General features: G+C 41.1%; 1 protein-coding gene across 3 annotated transcripts in view; it reads left to right on the top strand.

The window, feature by feature from the left end:
* Positions 1 to 21,003, top strand: part of LOC126425304 (putative zinc finger protein 727) — a 198,400-nt gene that overhangs the window by 107,295 nt on the left and 70,102 nt on the right. For all 3 annotated transcript variants that reach the window (XM_050088281.1, XM_050088282.1, XM_050088283.1), the window contains exon 6: positions 6,747 to 6,796. In XM_050088281.1, coding sequence (XP_049944238.1) covers positions 6,747 to 6,796 — 50 coding nt within the window. The remainder of the gene's footprint in view (positions 1 to 6,746; positions 6,797 to 21,003) is intronic.

Raw genomic sequence — 21,003 nt, forward strand, 5'->3', positions numbered from 1 at the left:
AAGAGTATAACCTGAAATTAACACGCTAGAAACTTAGAAAACAAAAATGTTGTTTTAAAGCAGTTAAAATTACGACAGAAATTGAACATTTGGGAAAGCATTTTTCGTATAAATATTTTTATTGGTTTTTGATCATATTGTTCATAACGCAATATAAGTTATTTGTTTGCGAAATATGTTATTTAAAGTACCAAAAGCAGAATTTGTTTATGTTCTTGAAATTTAGAGAGATTTAATTTATTTAAAATATAATGACTTGTAGATGTTGTATATACAGGACTTAATTGATTTCATAAAACACCATTCAAAATATGTAAGTTACACAAGTATAGCAAACTCGCAGTTATTTCGCTTACAGATTATTTGTGTATATTTCGACGTCTTTTTGGAACTCTAAGAGTAAAGAAAATGAGCATCTTAATTAGAACAAAATAATGTTCCCATTGCAATGCGCTAGTGAGCATGTAACTCACGTGTTACTGCCAGGTGATGCTGTGAGTCCGATTTCTACACATCTGTTATTATTGAAATGTTTTTCCTTTTCTCATTTCATCTCCTCCAAATTCCAGAACTCTGCCCCCACAGCGTTTTTCATTAGGCCTGTGTGTTATTACGCACACCGAAGCATTAAAATTCGTTGATCAAAGTTTGCAGGACTTTACTGATGTTTGAATGCTGTGGAAACTGAAAACCATCGTCAGAAAAAATATAAATGAATAATTGAAACAGAAGAATGGCTGTTCATTTCTTGATAGTGCAGTAAATCATATGAAACGCAGTGGCTTTTCAAATGTTATTTTGGAAGTGAATGGTCAATTATCTCTCTCTCTCTCTCTCTCTCTCTCTCTCTCTCCCTCTCTCTCTCTCTCTCTCTCTCTCTCTCTCTCTGTGTGTGTGTGTGTGTGTGTGTGTGTGTGTGTGTGTGTGTGTGTGTTTTAAGGACGGGATGAGATTTCTACTTTCTTGATAAACATTCAAACTGACACATTTCGCTCACACACTGTCCTATCACTTCATATTGGGTACTGTAGGCATACAGAAAAATTGAGAAACACGATACACACAACACAAATGATTTGCTGCTAAATTTTGGTTACGCACTCATAGAAGGATATTTTTTCGGTAAATAAACCAATTTTAGTTTATTGTTGCTTAGAGAAACTTCAATGAGAAAGTTCTACACGAATCTTCAAGTTCTCTTTCAAGATGAACTGAAACATTCTACAGTCATTAGTTCATGTGATGTGACTGTGTATTTTAATGTAATCATTTCTGTCACGCGCTGGCTGATTAAACCATCAGTTGATTATGAGAAGTTTAGTTTAAAAACGAACAGACAACGTTGATCAAACGAAAGCAGTACCGGTATCATATTATGATGTACGGTATCCTCCAATAGCGAAAGCTCGACTTTTCTGTTACACTGTACGTGGTGCACATCATATCATGACATGGTTCAACTTTGACGACATAGCCTATGTTATGAAAATACGTAACTTGTTCTTTCCAGTACGGTATGTTTGCTAACACCGTTGAGTAAAAACAAGTGACGCGGCAACCTGGAAAATGATCATTTTAACCTGAGAAACCTGGAAAAAATCTTGAACTTGAAAATTAAGATTCGAAGAATGAAATCGTACTTAAGTTCCGGAGACACCTCGTACTTCTGGACGACTTTCATCATGTAATTGAACGGACATTTTTTTCCCTTTAGGACACACACAGATGAGTCAAAACATTACTATTGCTCACCTGCAAGCGGGCATTTGATGTGATAAGGAAAACGCATAAACATATGTAAGGAACATTTTATAAATAACACACATTTTTTTATTACACGTTTATTTTTTTCAGTCTCCCTTTGCAGTCCTTCAATATAGCCTCCCAGCTTTTCTACGACAGACCCCAACATCTCGGAAGCTCTGTTATTCCATTCAGGATACGACTTCTGTTCATCTGTCGAATGGCTCGAGTAGCGGCGGTAGAAAGCTCTTCCAGATGAAGATTACGACGTCCACGAATTGGTTTTTTTCAGCTTTGGGAGCAAGTCGAAGTCTTTTGGACTCATATCCGGTCTGTAGGGAGGATGCGGCAACACTTACCACCCGCATTCGCCCGGATTTTGAGCTATAACATTGCCGATATGCGGGCGAGCATTATCGTGTAGAATGAGTGGTGGAGCCTCGAGCAACTGGGGTCAGAGATTACGATAATACACCACTGTGACACTTGTTCCACGTGGGTCTCTGTCTGTCATGGTGATTCCAAGATAGTATTACGCAAAAATCATCATTTGCTTGAGCTTTGGTTGAGCTTTGATTGAGCGCGTCGAAGTTTCTTTGGACGTGGAGAATCCGAAACTCTCCACCCATTGGACAGTGATTTCAGTTCCGGTTCAAAGTCTGTAATCCACGTTTCACCAATAGCGACAATTCGACTTTCTCGACCTTCACGGTCAAATCGTCGTTTGAGATAGCCTGCATGTCCAGGCATCTCTGCTTATTTAGCACTCAAACCCATCTCGCAGGAATTTTTCTCTTCTTCAAATCATTTGACAGATTACGGAATACTGATGTTGGAGGATTTCCCGTGGCTTTAGAGAGGTCCTCCGAAATCGCACTGCGATCTTCAAGAGCATCTGCCACAATTTTCACATTTCGTTCATCTGTTGACATTTTTGGACTTCAGGTCTTGGATTATCGTCTGTGCTCATACGAGCACCACGAAAACAATTAACCCAACGTGAAACTGTACTACTGTCGACTGTAAACTCACTTCAAACATCTCATAATATAATGTGGGTTTCTGGTGGTGGTGGTGGTTAGTGTTTAATGTCCCGTCGACAACGAGGTCATTAGAGACGGAGCGCAAGCTCGGGTTAGGGAAGGATTGGGAAGGAAATCGGCCGTGCCCTTTCAAAGGAACCATCCCGGCATTTGCCTGAAACGATTTAGGGAAATCACGGAAAACCTAAATCAGGATGGCTGGAGACGGGATTGAACCGTCGTCCTCCCGAATGCGAGTCCAGTGTGCTAACCACTGCGCCACCTCGCTCGGTGTGGGTTTCTGTTGGAGTTTTTGCCACATAAAGTTTCAGTCTTGTTGTACAATGTATGATCTTGAACAGTACCCGACACCCCTGCAGGGTCCATTTCTACCTCTCGCCACTATTATATTGGAGTACACAGTGGAGAAACAGAAAAAAACGTGCTACTTCCTCAAGTGCTCAACTTCGTCTGCTGTAATTTTCATTGTTGTTGCATCAAAAAATCCACTGTAATACCTTCCTTTGCATTATTTAGGGACTGTCCCTCGTATAAGATGAATGGTGAATCTTTATAGTGAAGATATGGGCTGCAAAGGAGGAAATTACTAACATAAGAGCTGACCGAGCATGGTGACTCAGTGGTTAGCACGCTGGACTCGCATTCAGGAGGGCGACAGCTCACACCCACGTCCAGCCAACTAGATTTAGGTTCTCTGTGATTTCCCTAAAATCGCTTCAGCCAAATGCTGGGATGGCTCCTTTGAAAGGGCATGTCCATTTTCCTTCCCCATCCTTCCCTCACCTCATGGGATCAATGACTTTGCTGTGTGATCCCCTCCCCCAAATCAGCCAACCAACCAACAAAGGGCAGATAGTTATGTTTCAGCACCTGAGATTGGGCAAAACTAGTAGATTCTTCAGATGCTGCTTCTATGGAAAATAACTGAAGACTGTGAAACCATGACTAGATAATGTGTTGGGTGTCCATGCTTCATCACAGGCCAGAAATTTGTTCGCTCTGTATTCTAGGATAAAAAGTGACCTCTGGCCATCTGATGACAGAGTGCAATGCTGGTGCGAGTACAAACGTTTCAGAGCACAGCATTCAGTGCTCATTGTTGAACACAGAGATTCACAACAGAGGATCCTCATGTGTTCCCATGTTGACCAAACGACACTGTCAATTACAATTTTTGTGGGCAAAGGATCCGCGAGATTGGACCATAGTTTAATAGAAATGTGTTGCCTGATCAGATCAGTCCTGTTTCTTGTATCCAGATTTGCCCTTGTCCATGTGAAAGGCTGCACAAAAGTGTATCAAGCCATGGGTGGAGGCTGGTGGACACAGTATTATGCTATGGCGGATATTCATCTTGGCGTCCATGGTAGTAATTGAAGGCATCATGCCATCTGTGGACTACATGAGTATAATAGTGGGCCGCCTAAATCTCTTCATACATGATTTCTTCCACAATGATGATGGCATATTCAAGTAGTATAGCTGCCCATGTCGCAAGGCCAATATCGTGCTACAGTGGTTTCCAGTATGTGATAGCGAACTCTCGCCGATTTCTTGGCCATCCAGTTCGCCTGATCTGAACACAGTGGACAAATCTGAGACACTATCAATTACCAGTTCTGTGCCCACAAACCATCAGCCTGTAATTTATGGCAATTATGTGAACCGTTTGTAGACATATGGTGTCCTATGTCTCTGGAAAAATGCCATGGCTTTATGAAATCCATGTCCCAGATGTGTTCCATTGTGCTCAGATCGGATCAGGGGAATTAGATGATAAAGACAACAAAGTCAGTTTATTATCATTACTGCATTCCAAATGTGGATCAACACACTGTTGAACAGGACGTATTGTTGTTGTGGCTTACCAGCATATGTTTCACTGTGCACTTTGTGGGTTTTTTGTGACTTTGTGTCCTTTTGCACAAAATATATTGGCCTATCTTTGAGAATATGAGGATTGTGAACTGTTCCACAGCTAAATTATTATTGCTGCTCTCTCTCTCTCTCTCTCTCTCTCTCTCTCTCTCTCTCTCCAGGGGAAGGCAAATGTCTCAAATTCAACTCTTGGTATTGCACACAGTTTTAATGTGCCAGGAAACAAATCAGTGCACACATCACTGCAGAGTGAACATTTATTCTGGATACAATCCTCTAAGGCGGTGATTAAGCCATATCCTTTCTTCACATGCTAGTCCGCATAGTCCACAAGGGGTACAGGAGAAGTTGTGTGATGTTTGGAATGCAGGAGATGAGGTACTGGCAGAAGTAAAGCTATGAAGGTGGGTCAAGTGCCATGCTTGCATACCTCAGTCAGGAGAGCACTTGTTCGTCAAAGAGGAAGGTCCTTGATTTGAGTGCTGGTCGGCACACAGTTGTAATCCAATGGGAAGTTTCAAATCTGTGCACAATCTGCTGCCGACTGAAAATTCATTCTGGAAACAACTGATATATGACATTGATATACAAAGAGCATTCCTACGTTTAGAACACACAGATGCCATCTTCAGTGAGAAAAGACGAATTGAGGTACTTGTCAATATACATGGTGCACTGACATAAGAGACGTAGAGGTGAACTGTACCCCGATTGAATCAGTGCACTAGGTTGACGGCCTTCAGTTTGTTACATCAGCCAACCTAACTGAGGCTTTTAAGTTGTTTAGCATTCTCGTTTTTTCAGATGCAAGGCAGATCGTCAATCTCCACTTAAAGTTAAAATGCAACAATACACAGAAAACAGTTTACATGACCCGCAGATAGATGATGCAAGTGATTTTCCTCCTTTTGGTAACTTGGTGACACTGGCAGCAGTTAACGTACTCGGCGACAGAAGTTTGAGTAATTGCTGAATGATGGAATAGCAGACACTGCCAGAGGCAGAACAAACGCTACAGAAACAGAGCCCTTGGACAATCACAGTCACTGGGAAGAAGAAGAGAGGTTGTATGCATTTGCAGGTTTGGGCAAATCCCTCAAAACTTAGGTTGATAGGAACCCACTTTCTATGAGGAGATGAATTGGCGTTTTATATGAGGTGGATAACCGTTAGCATGGGTTTTGGGTGACTTGCACCTGCCCCCTCTCCATCCATCCTAACTGCCTTCGTTCCCCCAATTATATCCTATTTGCCCCATGAAAAAGGAAAATCTAACTCCTACGGCTGTGAATGCTGTAGTCTATTATTATTGTTATGGGATATCGACAGGGAGCCTGTGTGTAGGTACTACCAGCTCATGTGTCTATGTTGAATAGCATTTCTCTGCTATGTTCAGATTGTGCAAGTGGACTATAATGGCATGGGCTTCAGTGAGAGTTTTGAGCACATTATTGTGAAAGAAGATACACAGCTCTAGTGTAATTTGTTGTATGATTTCCTGAGTTTTTGGAATTGTGTTAATTTATTTACTCTGACTTTTAAGACAGCAAACGTCTGAAAGTTGTGTAAAGTAAATAATGAATTTATTTTGTTGATTTTGCTGTGTTGCTGTCAAAAAATTCTTAAACTATTATTTTAACATCCTATATGTACTATTTGAGTTTCATCACTGCTTACTGTTCACAAATTGTGTGTGCAAGAGGGTATCCATACTGAAAGGTGTGAAAGTATTTTCATTCTTATTCCTTTCCACAGTTGCCCATTTCATAGAGCAGGTTTCTTGTTTCCTTTTAGTGAAGAAATAACTGGGACATGGTGTAGAGCTTCCTCACTTTCATGTCTGTTCATATGTTATTTGGGATATTATGTTAGAGACAATGTACTTTTATATGTTTTGGAATTCTCATTTCAGCTATCTGAACACAGTTTTCATTAGCTTTGCAGATAGTCCAGTTTTCAGCACCATATAGTAACAATGTGTCTCATTATTGTTATTACTATCATTGTTATTATTACTACTACTAGTACTACTATTATTATTATTATTATTATTATCATTATTAATGTTCGTAATCCTTTCAGGAGTTACAAATTGAAGTGGAGCCAACCAATTGTGGCAGTGACCAAGAGAGGTACAGTTTTTTGTAGTTCTTTTTAGTTTTTTGCGTTGTTGGTTTGGTATTCAGCTTCTTTTTCAAGCAGCTATCTGGACCATCTGTGCAATGTTTTTGAACAACCCCATGATATACATTTTGTAGTGACCTGTACTGTCATTGATTAAAAAATTCCACCTTGTTATTTGCATGCTTCTTTATCTTATTTAATCTACTTGTATGCCAGCACCTTTTGTGCAGTTTTCGGTAGCGAACAGTCATTTACCCTTATAAAAATATGTACACTCTGTCATTATTTTGTTGCCATTACTTTTTCAGATAGAATATAACATTGAGTTCAGCACATTTTACTCAAAATGACAATTGTAACGTTAGTTGCACATGAGAGCTGTCTGAAATGTAATCTCCATTTTCAAGTAGCCTACTTTAGGAAGTCCCCCCTATGAACCTTGGACCTTGCCGCTGGTGGGGAGGCTTCCGTGCCTCAACGATACAGATAGCCGTACTGTAGGTGCAACCACAACGGAGGGGTACTGTTGAGAGGCGAGACAAACGTGTGGTTCCTGAAGAGGGGCAGCAGCCTTTTCAGTAGTTGCAGGGGCAACAGTCTGGATGATTGACTGATCTGGCCCTGTAACACTAACCAAAACAGCCTTGCTGTGCTGGTACTGCGAACGGCTGAAAGCAAGGGGAAACTACGGCCGTTTTTTCCCGAGGGCATGCAGCTTTACTATATGGTTAAATGATGAAGATGTCCTCTTGGGTAAAACATTCCGGAGGTAAAATAGTCCCCCATTCGGAACTCTGGGCGGGGACTACTCAAGAGGATGTCGTTATCAGGAGAAAGAAAACTGGCGTTCTACGGATCAGAGCGTGGAATGTCAGATCCCTTAATCGGGCAGGTAGGTTAGAAAATTTAAAAAGGGAAATGGATAGGTTAAATTTAGATTTAGTGGGAATTAGTGAAGTTCGGTGGCAGGAGGAACAAGACTTCTAGTCAGGTGAATACAGGGTTATAAACACAAAATCAAATAGGGGTAATGCAGGAGTAGGTTTAATAATGAACAGGAAAATAGGAATGCGAGTAAGCTACTACAAACAGCATAGTGAACGCATTATTGTGGCCAAGATAGATACGAAGCCCACGCCTACCACAGTAGTACAAGTTTATATGCCTACTAGCTCTGCAGATCACGAAGAAATCGAAGAAATGTATGATGAAATAAAAGAAATTATTCAGATAGTGAAGGGAGACGAAAATTTAATAGTCATGGGTGACTGAAATTCGTCATCAGAAAAAGGGAGAGAAGGAAACATAGTAGGTGAATATGGATTGGGGGTAAGAAACGAAAGAGGAAGCCGCCTGGTAGAATTTTGCACAGAGCACAACTTAATCATAGCTAACACTTGGTTCAAGAATCATAAAAGAAGGTTGTATACACAGAAGAAGCCTGGAGATACTGACAGGTTCCAGATAGATTATATAATGGTAAGACAGAGATTTAGGAACCAGGTTTTAAATTGTAAGACATTTCCAGGGGCAGATGTGGACTCTGACCGCAATCTATTGGTTATGAACTGTAGATTAAAACTGAACAAACTGCAAAAAGGTGGAAATTTAAGGAGATGGGACCTGGATAAACTGACTAAACCAGAGGTTGTACAGAGTTTCAGGGAGAGCATAAGGGAACAATTGACAGGAAAGGAGGAAAGAAATACAGTAGAAGAAGAATGGGTAGCTTTGAGGGATGAAGTGAAGGCAGCAGAGGATCAAGTAGGTAAAAAGACGAGGGCTAGCAGAAATCCTTGGGTAACAGAAGAAATATTGAATTTAATTGATGAAAGGAGAAAATATAAAAATACAGTAAATGAAGCAGGCAAATGGGAATACAAACGTCTCAAAAATGAGATCGATATGAAGTGCAAAACCGTTAAGCAGGGATGGCTAGAGGACAAATGTAAGGATGTAGAGGTTTATCTCACTAGGAGTATGATAGATACTACCTACAGGAAAATTAAAGAGACCTTTGGAGAAAAGAGAACCACTTGTATGAATATCAAGAGCTCAGATGGAACCCCAGTTCTAAGCAAAGAAGGGAAAGCAGAAAGGTGGAAGGAGAATATAGAGGGTCCATACAAGGGCGATGTACTTGAGGATAATATTATGGAAATGGAAGAGGATGTAGATGAAGACGAAATGGGAGATATGATACTGCGTGAAGAGTTTGACAGAACACTGAAAGACCTGAGTCGAAACAAAGCTCTGGGAGTAGACAACATTCCATTAGAACTACTGACAGCCTTGGGAGAGCCAGTCCTGACAAAACTCTACCAGGTGGTGAGCAAGATGTATGAGACAGGCGAAATACCCTCAGACTTCAAGAAGAATATAATAATTCCAATCCCAAAGAAAGCAGGTGTTGACAGATGTGAAAATTACCGAACTATCAGTTTAATAAGTCACGGCTGCAAAAGACTAAGGCGAATTTTTTACAGACGAATGGAAAAACTAGTAGAAGCCGACCTCGGGGAAGATCAGTTTGGATTCCGTAGAAATATCGGAACACGTGAGGTAATACTGACCTACGTTTCTAGCATTTGTAGACTTAGAGAAAGCTTTTGACTATGTTGACTGGAATACTCTCTTTCAAATTTTGAAGGTGGCAGGGGTAAAATACAGGGAGCGAAAGGCTATTTACAATTTGTACAGAAACCAGATTGCTGTTAAAAGAGTCGAGGGACATCAAAGGGAAGCAGTGGTTGGGAAGGGAGTGAGACAGGGTTGTAGCCTCTCCCCGATGTTAATCAATCTCTATATAGAGCAAGCAGTGAAGGAAACAAAAGAAAAATTCGGAGTAGGTTAAAATATATGGAGAAGAAATAAAAACTTTGAGGTTCGCCGATGACATTGTAATTCTGTCAGAGACAGCAAAGGACTTGGAAGAGCAATTGAACGGAATGGGTAGTGTCTTGAAAGGAGGATATAAGATGAACATCAACAAAAGTAAAACAAGGATAATGGAATGTAGACGAATTAAGTCGGGTAATGCTGAGGGAATTAGATTAGGAAATGAGACACTTAAAGTAGTAAAGGAGTTTTGCTGTTTGGGGAGCAAAATGACTGATGATGGTCGAAGTAGAGAAGATATAAAATGTAGACTGGCAATGGTAAGGAAAGCATTTCTGAAGAAGAGAAATTTGTTAACATTGAGTATAGGTCTAAGTGTCAGCATGTCGTTTCTGAAAGTGTTTGTATGGCGTGTAGCCACGTATGGAAGTGAAACATGGACGATAAATAGTTTGGACAAAAAGAGAATAGAAGCTTTCGAAATGTGGTGCTACAGAAGAATGCTGAAGATTAGGTGGGTAGACCACATTACTAATGAGGAAGTATTGAATAGGATTGGGGAGAAGAGAAGTTTGTGGCACAACTTGACCAGAAGAAGGGATCGGTTGGTAGGACATGTTCTGAGGCATCAAGGGATCAGCAGTTAGTATTTGAGGGCAGCTTGGAGGATAAAAATCGTAGAGGGAGACCAAGAGATGAATACACTAAGCAGATTCAGAAGGTATTGCAGTAGGTACTGGGAGTTGAAGAAGCTTGCACAGGATAGAGTAGCATGGAGAGTTGCATCAAACCAGTCTCAGGACTGAAGACCACAACAACAACAACTTTAGGAAGTACAGGGGGAGGGAAGTGGTCAGTTATTGAAACATTCTCCCTAATTGACTCGTACAGCAGGTCTGTTGGCGTAGAGCCACAATAGGGAGACAGCCACATTGCTTCTTGTTCGCCACAGTGGCTGTTCAAAACGAGCTTTGTAACTGAAAAATTGCACCAATGTGAAGTCCATTCTGTAATGTGGTTTTTAGTGACACTCCTAAAAGTGTGGACAGTCCACTACGCCTACAAATTGGATTGTGGGTGGAAGGGTAAAGTAAGGGGGCGCTGAAAGCCACATTGTCTATGAAACACTGTAAATGTTGCAAGTGTGAACTGGGGACCATTGCCTATGACTACTGCCGTCAATAGATTCCCGTGCTGAAGACTTTAATGAATGTCCTAATTTCATTCTCCTCACTCGTAGAATACACCTGCCTCAAATATGAAAGTTTTGAAAAAAGAATCCAAGATACATACATTTCAAAATGGCATCCACATAATCTGCAAACCTGCTCCCAAGAGCATGCAAAAAAAAAAAAAAAAGTGGAAGAAGCTTATTGAGTTGCAGACTCCGAATTTGAGTGGGCCAGGGCGTCCTTATCTATCAACAGCCAGTAGTCACGGTGGCAGGTGAGTATCTTCATGCAGATGATACCCACTATCTGACATACAGCAGTGAAATCACCGTAATGTTGAGGTGGGCAGAACTAACACCAGATGAACGCATTCTCTGTGCCAAGTAGTAGCATGTCATCTTGAGCTGTTCAGTGGTGCCTTAAATTAAAATAGCCTTTGACTGTTTGATGGTCTCATGCTGGTAGTTGATCAGGCTGATCTAAATTCACCTGTATCAACACTTGTCGAAACATATTCTTCTTTGATTCTTCTGCAGTTGTTGGTATGGTAATAGGAAATTCTACTAAAGCATGGTATGCCTCTGTGTTGGTCACACATGACCTCTTGTTGGCTGAAATCAGGTTCTGGATCAGCTGGAAACCTTGGGAATGCATCCTCATTGGTGTGGCAGATGGAAGGCTTGGATCCAGTGTGATACTCATATGCTAATAGAAACATAGTGTACAGCCTAAAGCCTTTGGACTGTCTTATCTGGTAAAGAAGATGGACTGAAAACTGCCAACAGTGGCTTGTGGTATGTCACGTGTTGAAATTTTACGCCATGTGGATATATGCGGTATTTATATACAATGTAGGGGGCCTCTTTTTTTTCTATTTCCACGTAATTCTACTGGATGGAGTTTTGTGCTTCAGAAATGTATACATCAGAGTGTATGGAACAATTTTGCTCATTATGGTATGAATTCCTCACTACAATATTGACAGATGTCAGTTCCTAGTATCAGTGGTTTCCCAGGGAATGCAAGATTAATCAAGCTGCAGACTGTTTGAGATTGCAGAACATAAACAGTTAGACACTTGTTTGAGATAGCAGAACATTTTGTCACACTCTGTTGACCATATGAACTTTGCTCCCCTCTTCTGACATGCATTGAGGGATGCAAGATCTATGCTACATTGTTAGTGAACCTACCATTATTGCAACACACTGGAACATTGCAGATGAACTTTGTTAGAGAGGACTGAGAAGTGATAGGGATGCTGGAAAATCCACAGGAAAGTCCTCAATGCTGATAGCCAAATGGTCTGTCAAAACAAAACCTGTTGGGACTCCAGATCCAGTGAAAGTGTATAAATGCGCTGGACAGATTGCCCCTTTTAGTTTAGAAAATAAGCTTTGCGGACAAAGGGTCAGAAATGTGTCTGCAACAACTTGAGAATTGAAAGTTTCCACAGACTCTAACAGAGCTCTTTATCTTCCAAACAAGCATTAACAGAGTTGCCCAGAAACTGATGTGATGAGTGTAATGTTTTGTCCTGTAGGTGATCAAGTTCCACACTGAATCCTTCACAAGGGATGTGAAGGTATATGTCAGTTGGGGCAAAATGGGTAACTGTGGTTGATTTAACACACATCTTGATATGTATGTCTTTTGCTCAGCCTAATCCAGGAGAAAAAAGTTTGAGAATTTTGTATATGATTCATTAAACGCTTGGAAAGATACCAAAATGGGTTGTCCATTATATGTTTGAAGTTGGCTGGACTGTTATACGGTCAGAGCTGCACAATCCTCAACTCATAGAGGTTATGAAGAAATATTTTCATTGTCAGCATGACTGTGTGTCTGTAGTTGAAAATACTTCACCACTTTCAAGCAGTCTAGGGTGCCATCAATGTGCAGCAGGGAGTAGACATCTTTCTTCATGATTTTGTATAGTTGTCGGTAGTTGAGACAGAAACACCATGTGCCATCCTTCACAAGAACCACAGGAAAATACCAAGGACTCTCTGAAGGTTCATCTTTTCGACTTCCTCCCGAATTATGCAACGTTCAACTGGTGACACCCCACACAAGCATTGGCTAACTATTGGATGATCCCTAGTATTGATATCGTATTTTACTATGGATTGCTTGATCTGTCTTTTCTCCACTCCAGATTTCAGTGCATTTGAAAATTGGATGAGACTGGTTAACGCATACCGACATTGTTTCTCAGTCAAGCTAGATCCTTTTGGCAGTTCGATAGTAGCTTCCTCCCCTGTGTCGGCTCTAGTGATAGTGTAGCATTATTCTTAGTCAGTGGCACTGAGTTCTCAATCCTGGTTTGGTTCGGCTGTTTGTATGCACATATGTTAAGGGATGAGTTGTTGCTGTTTATGACAACTGAGGTGGTGAGATCAAAAGAGGAACATGTTACTCGACAGCAGTTTTGATATATATTGAAAAAACGTTATAATCTTGAGTATCATTATTCCACAAACCTTACAGTTACTCCCACAAGCTCATTAGGATGAATACATTGTCATACCAAAATATGTAATCATAGAATAAAGGCATATAACAGAAAGTGGTAATAGAAAATGATAGCATATCACCTTTTTGCTTTACAAAACACTCATTTCATGATAAATATTACGTAACTAAAATATTATATTTTCAATCAAAATATTCTTTTTAATCATTTCAGTATGTTCATACACATTCCTATTATCTGTACAAACATTCATAATTAAACAATACATATGAAAGTAGACAGTACAATGGAAGACAATATCCTTTTTAGTGCCTAGGCTTGTAACATGGGAGAGTTAATTCCACAATTTTTACTTGTTAAACAACCCTGTTTATATTGACAGACACACATGTTCATAAACTTGTCATCTTTGACCACTGTCTCAAACTTCAATTTCAGATTCATTGTCTTCCACTCCACCAGTCACTATATTAATGGCACATTTTTTTAGAATATTATCAAAATATTCATGAAACTGGAAGGGGCTAACACCAACCATGCATGAAACATCCTGCAGTTCCTCAGATTTTAGAGGAATGATGTCCATGTGCACTTGTGGCACATTATAAAAATGAGGGACTATCCATAGTAACCAGAGGAAATCCATATTTCACCATTCCACTATTACTGGGTGAAACAGAGACACATTTTTACTGAACAGTGTACTCAGATACCTTGTTTACTGCATCCCACTACACTGCTGCCTTCACATCTCAAGTTCTTTTTTGCAGTATAGGGACTTGTCTCTGTGACAGCTTTTTCTGCATGAGAAGAAATTTTAACAGTGATTTAGACACAGAAAAATCACTGAACAAACCCTATTTTAGAAACAACAGTTATGGAATCGTATGAAAATAACAACCCAAAAATTATAACAAGTCCCCTTTTTGATCTCAATGCCTCAATTAGTGATTCACAGTTCTCTTTGAACAACTATAATGTTTATGGTTGTCACTGATATGTAGTTATAGATTTCTTTTGTTACTTTTAGTAGCTTTTTGCAACTGATGAAAGCTTCACAGTTTAACTGAGAATCTAGATTGATGACTGAATATCACTTCATTGATGACAGTGGGATAACAGTGTCTTCAACGGCAACTAATCATCCAGAGGACTCTTCATCATGTGTTCTTATGGAACAGCTTCATTAACTTGTAACTATGATCTTCCACAGTCTACGACTGCTTGGGTTTCCTGCAAGAAGTGCCATCCAAGAGCGACATTACAACTACATCACTCAGCTAAAATGACAAATCTGAAGGGCTGTGTTCTGTCATCGATTGTTATTCCTGGAATACGTGTTCCCATCAGCTGGATGTATTTCCCATTTGTGATCTTCACAAATCTACAATCAGTCATGTATCATGAAACATAGTCTTCCTGAGCTGGGAACAGTCAGCATTTAACATTAGTCAGTGCCTGGACAGGTTGGCTGCCCACGATGACATCAATGATATTTTCTGACATCTAGTTAACTGTTATCTATGGAGGATTTTCATTTGTGGTGGCCTCTATAGAGGATTGCCTCAATTAATTTTCCTGAATTTGTTGTTTAGGTAAACTGTTGGTACCTCTGCACAGTGACAAGGAATGGCTTCGGCATCCTCAGGAGTGACCGCATTCAGTGTACAACGATTAGCTTCGTCCTACAGCTCGAATATAACCATGTGCAGTAGACTGGAACTGTTGTGATATTGACATTTTGTGTTGTGATAGTTGCTGAAAACTCATTTTCCATCTCTGGAGCAGTGTACAATGTGTTCAAGACCTCCACATTGGAAATATACCGGCATATTTTCCTCTGTCCTCCAAATGTCTGTCCCTCTATGAGGCATTATCCTTGACAGACAGGTTGGTTGCAACTGCTTTGGTCCAATGCAATACACCTCTAAGGGCCTTCAACATCGCAGTGCGTCAGCAATCGTTGGTTAATATATTAAAAAAGTAGAAACCCGTCTCGATTGCGAAAAAAGCACCTTGTGTTAACCTAGGTTTCGGCGTAGATAAGTACACCTTCTTCAGTGCAGAGAACTCTCTTAGCCTAGCCTTTGACTGAAGATAAAAACAATGTATGAGGGGTGTGAAGCAAAGAGGCACGGGTGACACTTCCATTAAAAATGAGATAAGTGTGTCAACAGCATGATAAGGCATGTAAAATTGTTGTGTCAAAAGGATGCAACTGAAATCCCACAATGTGCACTCCATGGTGATCAAAAAGGAAATTAGTTGTAAGATGTCACAAAAGAGCTAAAGCATTCTTTCAGATTTTGTTTCAGTATTGTAAATCACAATAGGCATGGTGTTCATGTAACTTTACATAAATATTTCGTTGTAGGTCTATAAAGAAATTTTATGGTAAGTGAATTTAGGCACTGAGAACCATAAGGACCCAAAGCATGGACACAAAGTGGCAATTATACTTTGTGTTTTGGACCTACATAGAAGTAAATATAAAAGAAATTGGTGAGAGAACTTTTTGTGAATATTCTTGTAAACAATGTGAATGTACAGATGGTTCACCATAAGATCAACAGGTGTCAGGAGCATTCATATATTATGAATGAAACACACACAACATTGATGTAATATCCTACAACATTTATTACTTGTTCCCAAAACTAGTTTTCAGGTGTTACACCATCAGCAGGTGCAAAGATAAGTATGTGATGCAGTGAAGTTTTGTTGGATGAAAGATATTAAACTGGTGCATCTAAAGAGTATATCAATTTCCAGAGCTGAAAAATGTTTATATTATAATTAGGAGTAAAACAAAAGCCATTATTTGAGTGTAAATGCAAAGTAAGATTATTTGACTAGGATAAAATATGTGACAACTAATGAACTATATACAAATTACTACAGTGTTCATAGAAGAAAATTATAGAACAACAAATTTTGGTTATATATTCCAAAGATGTGGCTGAACAAAATAATCTTGTCTGTAATAGGTCTTAAATTACAAACATTTAAGATATAATAGTGATATTAAGGAGGTGAGTGAAGCAGCTGTGGTTATACAAAGTAAATTTTTTTAACACAACGAGTGAAACTGTGGTAACTGAAATAAAGGAAAGTGGGGCATGTGGATAAGAGGGGTAATTTACAGCACAGCCTGGATGGGATTATGAGTAGTATCTGGAGTTTGAAGTGCCAAGTAAGGGAACTGTGTCTGGTCATTCAGTACCAAGCCTGGGCTGATGGGCATGTGTTTGATTAATTTCCATTATTTCAGGATAGTTCATGTTCCTTCCTTTATAGAAGTGCGCTCCAGATCCCTTGTTTCGACTGAAGCCTCCCCGGGCTAAAAAGTCAAAATTTCCTCACACTATCATATATCATATCGTCCTTATTTAGTTCCTAGTCCCTTTCCGTAATATTCTCTTCCAGATTCTTCTATTTCTCCATTCCACTTTCAGCCTTACCTTCTTCGTTTAGTAGTCACTTGCCATTTGAGCTCTTAATAATCAGAAAGCTCCCTCTTAGAAAATTTCTTCAGTCTACCTTATAGTTGGGCATACTTTACAGCTTTGCATTTCTCCTGTAGCCACTTCTCCTTTAGCATTTTACACTTCCTGCAATCCCTTTTTATTAAGGCTGTAACTTATTCTATTTAGCCTACTTCATTTGCAAAAATTTTACATCATCTCCTTTCCTCAATTAAATTCAATATCTGTTATGTTGACCAAGAATTTCTACTGGGCGTTTCTTGCATAGTTGATTGTCTAGTGCTTGCAGTATCTCAAATATACTCATTCACCTTCTGTTGCCTTCCTTTTGTTTGTTTCCATTAACTGATGCTTATTGCTCCTTTGAAATTCTCCACAATCGTATTTTAAAAAAAATTATCCTCTTATTTATCCATTTTTGAAATTTCTTCAGTTTTAATCAGCAGGCACGAATTCGAGTGGATACACTGGGAGCAGTAGTAGTTTCTGTTTACACGCAGGATTTAGATTGGTTTTTGTCCTCATGTGCTTCTATAAAGAAATGAATAGGATCTACGTATTTAACTGTGTTGACTGGAGCATACGAACTTAATGTTAACTTCTTCATGTAAGTTTTAGTGCAGTTGCATTATGAGAGCTGACTTTGGGGTGTAGTAAAAACCAGAAGTAGCGTAGCACCAGTACTCGCATTGCATCCAGCGACTGCTTGTGCTGCAGACAATTATTGACTACAGATGGATACGAACTGCGACAGTTGTGTACAAATGCAGTGGGAATTGACCACTGTCAGTAAACAGTGATGGCTTCAGTCTGCTGCCTTTGGTTCCAGTGGCGTTGGGACACATGAGACTAATGCTTCAGCACCTCTGATGCGTACTGCACCACCCGGGATTCCGGATCTCTCAGTGCCTTCAGATGCACTTTTCCTGGCCAATTGGGCATAATGACGTGTTTGAGGTATTGCCCACTGTTAAACGTAAATCTGAGCAAGCATCGAATCCCTTGTCTGTTGGGACTGGAGCCAAGCTACCTGAAAAGTCCTAACAAGTGCTGGGGGTAGGATTACTTTCCATTAGAAGCTCGAATGTTGGGCAGGTGGTGGGACGCCTTTGGTAAATAGCTGAAACTCGGGAAAGAAAGCCAATTTCCATTCTGTTTGCCAGCGAGGAACGTCCAAGATGTAGAGGAGATTCTGGCGGCAGTTACTGAATGGACGTTGTGCACCTAGCTCCAAATTGTGGCTTGTGGCAGTACGAATGATGACTGCAGCCAGGGTTCAGATGCCATCCTCGGTTGCTATGGGCAGCTGGCTGCCTTGGTGAAGGTAGAGTAGAAGGCGTAAGCCAGAGGCGCAGACGATTCTGTAATGATCCTGGACGCGAATTTTTCGACTTCTGCTATCGAGCAGAGAATTGTAGGACCTCGTCCCCCCCCCCACCCCCACCCCCCTCCCTGCTTATAGGTCTGGTGTGCGGTACACGTAACAAGCAGCTACTAAGGCAGCGCAGTACATACGACAGGCATATGTGGTTTCTTTAAGGTAGAGAAATCTCTCCACAGGCTCAACAACGTAAGTCATGGCGGATCGGAGAAACAAAGTGTTAGTGTAGTATTGGTAAACTTCAAGAGCGCTTATGGAAACGTTCCTGTACTAATTTCCAGAGATAGGTAGCTGGCTGAAACGAGGTGAAATTCTAAATTTTGATTGGAATATGTAGTCAAAGAATGTGAAGTTGTTACAGATTCTGAATGCGAAATAGTGTGGGTGAAATCAGTTTTATAAGTGGTTTGAACATGGTTATCTTATGATTTTATAGGCACCCCTGCCTCGGTGGCAGCAGTCACGGAACATTTGAGGGGAAACTTGGAGAAGATTTCGTATGAATTTCCTGGTCATGTTATAGTTTTATGTGGAGATTTCAATTCAACAGCTATAGACTCGGAGACAGAAGTGATTAAGGTGGATAATAGGGACAGGGAATCATGCGAAATAGTTCTAAAGACCTTATCCGGAAATTGCCTTGAGCGACAAATCAGAGACTGACTCGAGAAGGTAATATACTAGATCTTCTGCTCACTGATGGAATCGAACAGTTTGACTCAGCATAAAACAGGGAATCATTAATCCTAAGGTCATTATAACATCACTGAATATGGCTGAAAGAGGAATGTAAAGAAATGTAGGACGATATTTCTGATTAGCAACAGCGTTAAAGAAACAGACTTCACATTACGTGAGCGCTCAACACGAAAACGCATCTCGACGACTGAAAATGTTGAGCTTAAATGGACAAAGTTTAAGAGTGTTGTACAGTACACTCTAGACAAGTACATGCTGTGCAAAATTATGAGAGGTGGGGAAGACTTGCCATGGTTCAAAAGCCATGTTAGAAAGCTCTATGGGACTTAACATCTGAGGCCATCAGTCCCCTAGACTTAGAACTACTACTTAAACCTAACCAACCTAAGGACATCACACACATCCATTCCCGAGGCAGGATTCGAACCTGCGACCATAGCAGCAGCGTGGTTCCAGACTAAAGCGCCTGGAACCGCTCGGCCACAGTGGCCGCCCCCCACTACCATGTGCTGCTCATTTGTGCGAACTTGTTTATTCTGGTTCGACAATGTGGCCTTCCTGCACCCACTGTGACATGAACTTCGTTAATCATGACGCTGTTCCATGTTCTTCGCTAACAGCGAACATGAACAATATACCTTGTGCTTCACAATTAATAAAACGTTACAGTGACACTTCACGAACCGGTGTTTCGCTGGTGAATGTGCTTGTACAACAATGGTGTGGACAGTGCTCTTATTGGCTTTGCTGCAGGACCTGCCTGCGGTGTCACTTTTACAGCCTCACATAAACATTCGCATCTGCTCGATCCAATTAATCTTCCAACTGCATCATGTTCTTATTCACACGCGTTGGACTCGTGCTCGCTTGCTACACATCATCTTGTAACCACGCCACATGATGTCTCGTGCAATCCATGTTTCATGCAACCGACTGCACTACTGGCTGCCACATCAACTGTACGTCAAGATTCGCAACACACACCCAGGCTGCGCATCCTTGCAGCCGCCACACCATCCAGAAGAACAACATGCAGCATCACATCTCAAGCTTTCTCCATTCCGCATGGATATTCCTCATATTTGGTTCCCTATCGCGGAAGGCACCTCTCACACCTGGGTCGCCCCCCCCCCCCCCCCCATTGCGCCGTAACTGAGCATGTGCAGTCGCGCTACTGCTGGTACGATGCGCGCTTTGGGGACACTGAGTGCAGCTGTCGACATTGCTGTCAACACCCTAACTTACCCCACAGCCCTTGAGAAGCGCCACGGGCCGTGTCAGATGCAGGAGTCATCTCGATGAACAGGAGAAAGTCTCATGGACACTTCACAAAACAACAAACTATATACTCTCAGCCAGAACAGCGGCCTCCACTCTCTCGTTGATACTTTTCTCATGTTCTCACTCTGCAACCTTCACCTTCTCTACTGACGGCTGTCAAACACCACAACTTTGGCTGAAGGCCGCCATTGACTCCGTTATTATCAGTTATAGTTCACAATCCCGCAAACTTGACGTGGAATCCTTCATGTCGTTCACTTGGACGTTCACTATCGCTCACGTGAGCAAACCGGTACGTGGCGCTGATTTTCCCTGGGCCTGCCATCTCGTTCCTGACTGCACAAGGGCGAGTTAACATACTCGTCTACCGGATGTTCTGTCAAGGCAATCTGCGACTGTTTCCTCGAGAACGTGTCATGGGGTCACTGCCCCTCGAGTAGATCGTGTAACTCAACCATCTTTGGCGAGAACTACATGTGACAATGTGTCGATTACATGAAACGTATTCTGGACATTCAACAGCTCCATTGAAACCTCATGCGAAATGGACTTAACTCCACAATGACAGTGAAATGCTTGCCGCCACATCCGCATGGCTGACTTCCTGCGGTACGTTACCTCCTCAACCACCTCCATTACTTGCCTCATGTCGCTACCTGTGGATCTGCTGCAGCCAGACGCCAACATGAGCCACCTGACAGACCCGCTGTGACCACGGAGGCACCACAGGTTAGTGCAATGCCTTCTTGTTGCACATTGCCCCATACCTCTCAGTGCCATTCCCCTAAGGCCTCGTTTGTTATGTCTGTAATTAAGAATGGAACAGTGCACCGCATTAACACGACCCCTGGGCTCAGCGAGGTCGACGCCCTCGCAAGCTAAA

This window comes from Schistocerca serialis, chromosome 10 (assembly GCF_023864345.2).
Source record: "Schistocerca serialis cubense isolate TAMUIC-IGC-003099 chromosome 10, iqSchSeri2.2, whole genome shotgun sequence".
Taxonomy (NCBI): Eukaryota; Metazoa; Arthropoda; class Insecta; order Orthoptera; family Acrididae; genus Schistocerca; species Schistocerca serialis.